The sequence below is a fragment of the Aplysia californica genome, unplaced genomic scaffold (genome assembly GCF_000002075.1).
Source record: "Aplysia californica isolate F4 #8 unplaced genomic scaffold, AplCal3.0 scaffold00001, whole genome shotgun sequence".
NCBI lineage: Eukaryota > Metazoa > Mollusca > Gastropoda > Aplysiida > Aplysiidae > Aplysia > Aplysia californica.
Genome location: NW_004797271.1, coordinates 1,132,477 through 1,137,161, shown reverse-complemented (window position 1 = coordinate 1,137,161; position 4,685 = coordinate 1,132,477). Strand labels below are relative to the sequence as shown.

Sequence of the window (4,685 nt, the reverse complement as noted above, 5' to 3'; positions counted from 1 at the left end):
GGGGGGGAGGGGGGCGATATCTTGGTTTCTACTTTTGTCTCTACTTTTTTTTCTCTTTTTAAAAAATCCAATGTCCAGTTTTTATTTAAGATGCCAAAATGCAAAAAAATATATGCAGAAATGTTAAACCTAACCATTACCTTTTTTTAGAATTGTTTTTGTTTTTTATTGGGAAATTTCCTCTGTTGTTTCTGTCTTACTTTTTCCGTGCACTAGGTGGCTGTTATTTTATTGATTTACTCAAACTCAAACTCTTGTCAAATCCTTTTTTAAAATGCCAAATGCTGTCAGTTAGTTGAAAAAATACATGCAGCTATATTAGACCTGATGTCATTCAGGAATTTGTTCTTAAATCATTCAAAGAGACATAAAAAGACAAAACATAAGTTGTAGTTGAAAATAAAGAAATGATAATGATGATGATGATGATGTTAATGGTGCTGTCGAAGGAGATGTAAAGATATTGTCATTGCTCTTCTGGTACTGCTGTATTTTTTAATTGTTTTTGATTACTCAAGCAAATTGTGCTTTGTGAAGGACTCTTATGCTCATAAATACTCGTTTGTTTTTTGTGTCCAGAATGATTGATGACTTGGGACTACCCGACAAACGGAACACGCGTGTAGACTGTCTGTCCGGCGGGATGCAGCGGAAACTTTCCGTTGCCATCGCCTTTGTGGGAGGGTCAAGGACGGTCATCCTGGACGAGCCCACGGCTGGTGTTGACCCCTACGCTCGGAGAGCGATCTGGGATCTGCTGGTCAAGTTTAAGAAAGGTGGGGGGCTCATGTGTTTGTGGTTGTGTGGGTTTGTCGAGTGTTTGATGGTGAAATGGGGGGAGGATGAACAAAAAAAAAGGAGACTTGCCGCTACCTCAGAATTAGAAAGTTCCGTCTCGTCAGCACCTAGTTTTGAGATATTTTATGTTAAAAATTTGAAGTTTCTCATATTATGCCAAGCTCTTTCGAATACAATTCTTTGAATATCTTGATAACGACTCCAAAAAATCTGAAGATTTTGATGGAGCAGATAGAACATTTGGTTTCTTTCTGACCCCATGGTCTTAGTAACTCAAAACGGCCAAAAATGTCAGATAGAACTTTGTAATTATGAGGTAGTGTAATGTGTACGTCGAGAGGGAGATCTGGGATCTGCTGGTCAAGTTTAAGGAGGATTGGTAATGATATCAAAGAGTATGAAAAGAATGGCGGAACTTGTGTATTTAGTTAGAGGATGATCAGAAACCCTCAAGTCAAATTCAAGAAAGGCAGGAGATTGTGTGTGTGGTTGGGTAAGGCAGATTTCCTGGGTGATTCTATCTTATTGTATCTGAATTATCTTATCTTATCTTATCTTACTTTACCTTACCTTACCTTATGTTATGTAATCTTATCGATTTATTGAAATTCTTAACTATTAACCCCCAACCCCAATCCCCAGGTCGCACCATCCTGCTGTCCACCCACCATATGGACGAGGCAGATTTTCTCGGTGACCGTATCGCCATCATCTCGAATGGAGAGCTCAAGTGCTGCGGGTCCTCTGTCTTCCTTAAGAATGTGGTCGGGGAGGGGTACCACCTCACCTTGTCCAAGGTAGAACCGCCACACTCTGGCAAGGAGGAGGAGGATGAAGATGATGGTGAAGACAACCCTACTGATGATGAGGAGGACGAGGACTTGCTTGATATTGGGAGTGATGATGATGATGGCGATGGTGCGAAAGCTAAAGGTGAGAGGGGGTCATAAGGTTGGCTTTGGTAAGCACTGTTTTTTTAAGTTCGCTCAGAACAACAAAAAAAAATGACGTACACAATTTTGTAATGACCCAAACGTTATCCTGGTACATATACCTCTAACTTTAAACTTCAACATCGGGTATATAATTTTGATTTTAAAATGGGTGGTTGAGGGCAGTACTGTTAAGTCCTACTTCTATTCTGTTCTTTTCCTCTTTTGTTTCTATCTTTCTACCTTTTTCTTTCCCTGCGCTAAATAACTCTTGTATGGGTGTGCTTCTCTTAACTCGGTACCCAGTTAATTTGTAAACGGCCCCCAACCCCAATTAATTTTCCAGGTGAGCTAAACGAGCCCCAACCATTAAATTTTCTGGTGAGCTTAACGACCCCCAATTCCAAGTAATTTGCCAGGTGTGCTAAACGAGCCCCAACCCCAATTAATTTTCCAGCAGGTAAGCTAAACAACCCCCAAACCCCAATTAATTTTCCAGGTGATCAGAGGAGTAAGGTCAAAGGTCAGCCGCAGACGGCCGTGGTGTGCCAGGAGAGCCGAGTGACCAAGTTTGTGACCAAGTACGTGTCCAGCGGCTACCTGGTGTCGGAGAGTACCAGAGAGCTGCACTACGTCCTGCCCTTTGAGGAGGCCAAGAAGGGCGGGTTCGAGAAACTTTTCACGTGAGTACAGTCATTATCCGTGAGGGTAATTCGTACTGCTGATTCATAATGATGATCCGGGATGGTAGTTCGTGAAGATAATCTATACTACTGATCCATTATGGTATTCCATAAGGATAATTCATAATGATGATCCATGGTGGTAATCCACTTGAATAATTCCTCATCATGATCCAAAATGATGATCCACAAGGATAATCTGTAATGAAGATACATGATGGTAATCCACAAAGATAATTTGTAATGATGATCCATGATGGTAATCCAGCATTTAATGTCCATTATTGTGTTGGTATGTTTCTCTGTACTGAAATAAAAAAACTATGTGTCACAATGTGGTGGGATCAGGCGCTCGTCAATTTTTGGACATGTGGAGTTACTAGATCTAGTATCACTTTAAAGCTTGTTCATTTGTCTTGCTTTTGGATAAAAAGTACTCACCTATCTTGAATAGAAGTCGAGATATTTGCAATTAAAGGAGCTGGAGGTCGCCTGGTTTCAGAGGTAAAATTAGCGAGAAAATTGCCTCCGAAGGTTGGCGACTTCCAAAGCTTGAGAGTCATTAGAAACTGCAAATTTACATTTTTGTGCCTTGAATCAACATTTTTCAGTAAAATCCAAGTAGAAATGTGTTTGTAAGTGGACCTTAAAGCTGCTGAGTAAAAAAACAAAAATTCAATCAAAACTACCAAACAGACAGAAAAATGCCAGTTTCTTTGATTTAATTATTTTAACGAGCGCCTGATTTTACCACGATGCCTCACAAATGACATTAATGAACTGTTTTGCGAGACCACTTAATTTTTTTTTGCTCCCAGTTTCACTGGCCTGCTTTGCTCTCCTGATTCTATAACCTGTTTCTTTACCTGTATTTACTTCTCAGCTGTTTTATGTCCTGTGTTCTTTCCTGTTGTATTCTGTTCTCGTACCTGTTGTTCTGACTTACTTTCTCATTCGTTGTCACAGAAACCTGGACAATTCACTGAGTGAGCTGGGTATCAGCAGTTATGGCGTGATGGACACTAACCTCGAGGAAATCTTTCTCAAGGTCACAGAAGCAGCTTACATAGAAGAAGACGGTAAGTCCTTGCAAGATAAAAATGATCACACTTACCATAAACAAAAATAACCACCAGAGGAGCAGAAATGAAGTTTGAGTCTTCCAGCTTTAAAATTTGATTTTCTCACATTGTCCCTGTTTTGACCTTTCCCATTTTACATATAGCCTCTTCATTTACACTGGTGGTTGGTGGGTGCTCTAATGTGGTTTTCTCCTTCTTTCCTATCAAACATCTATCGTCCCAATATCTCCACCTTCTTTTCTGTGTTTATTACTCTCTTGTAACTCCTCTAATTTTGGGCATTTATATATGACCTTATGGTGTTGCAAGTGACCCAAAAGTCTTGCTGAAAAAATTTCATTTACAATCTTTCATACTGGCTTTCCTCCTTCACGATCAGGCTTGGAGGACTCCAAACCTCTGGAAAGCTTCAGCCCAGAACACGCCCACAGTCACAGCGACGACCCCCCAGCCTACCCCGCCGTCCCCCCAATGGCAGCAGGACATCAGCACCAGCACGCAGCTAGGACGTCCTCTCCCACACTGTTCGGGGCGTCTGGTGGTGTGGCAGAGAACCGTGGAGCTGCTGGCGTGGGTGGTGATGATGATGATGATCAGTGGGAGTGTGATTCGGACGACGTGCCTCTTCTGAGTGGGGGGCAAGGAGGTGTGGTGTTGGAAGACTTCAGCGTGGACCCATCACGCGTGCCGGGCGGCAGGCCGCGCAGCCGAAGTGCGAGTATGGTCAACATGGCTAGTGTGGGCGGAGGAGCTACTCTCAGATCTGGTTAGTGTGATGTGGAGTGTTTTGTTGTTTTGTCTTAACTGTTAGCTACCCTAAGATCTGGTTGATGTGATGGAGTGTTTCGTTAATTGTTAGCTACTCTAAGATGTCGTCAGTGTGATGTGGAGTGTTTTGTAGTTTTGTCTTAAGTGTTTGCTTCTCTCAGATCTGACTGGTGTGATGTGGAGTGTTTTGTTTACTGTTACCTACTCTCAGATCTGCACAGTGAGGGGGGGGGTTTTGTTTTTATCTTGACCGTTAGCTGCTCCCCTCACAGATTTGGTTAGCGTGATGGAGTGTTTCGTTCATCGTTAGTTACTCTAAGATGTGGTCAGTGTGTGTGTGTGTGGGGGGGGGTTGTTGTTTCTGTCTTAACTGTTACCTACTCTCAGAATGTAGTTGTGTGAGGAATTGTTTTGTTGTTTTG

General features: G+C 42.1%; 1 protein-coding gene across 1 annotated transcript in view; it reads left to right on the top strand.

Moving 5' to 3' along the window:
* The window catches only part of LOC101857153 (ATP-binding cassette sub-family A member 2), a gene marked incomplete in the record, with an annotated part of 66,441 nt that overhangs the window by 39,866 nt on the left and 21,890 nt on the right, over window positions 1–4,685 (top strand). The window contains 5 exon segments of the mRNA XM_013079980.2: window positions 580–776; window positions 1,441–1,731; window positions 2,230–2,413; window positions 3,380–3,492; window positions 3,875–4,261. Of these exon segments, the coding sequence (XP_012935434.1) occupies window positions 580–776; window positions 1,441–1,731; window positions 2,230–2,413; window positions 3,380–3,492; window positions 3,875–4,261 (1,172 nt within the window).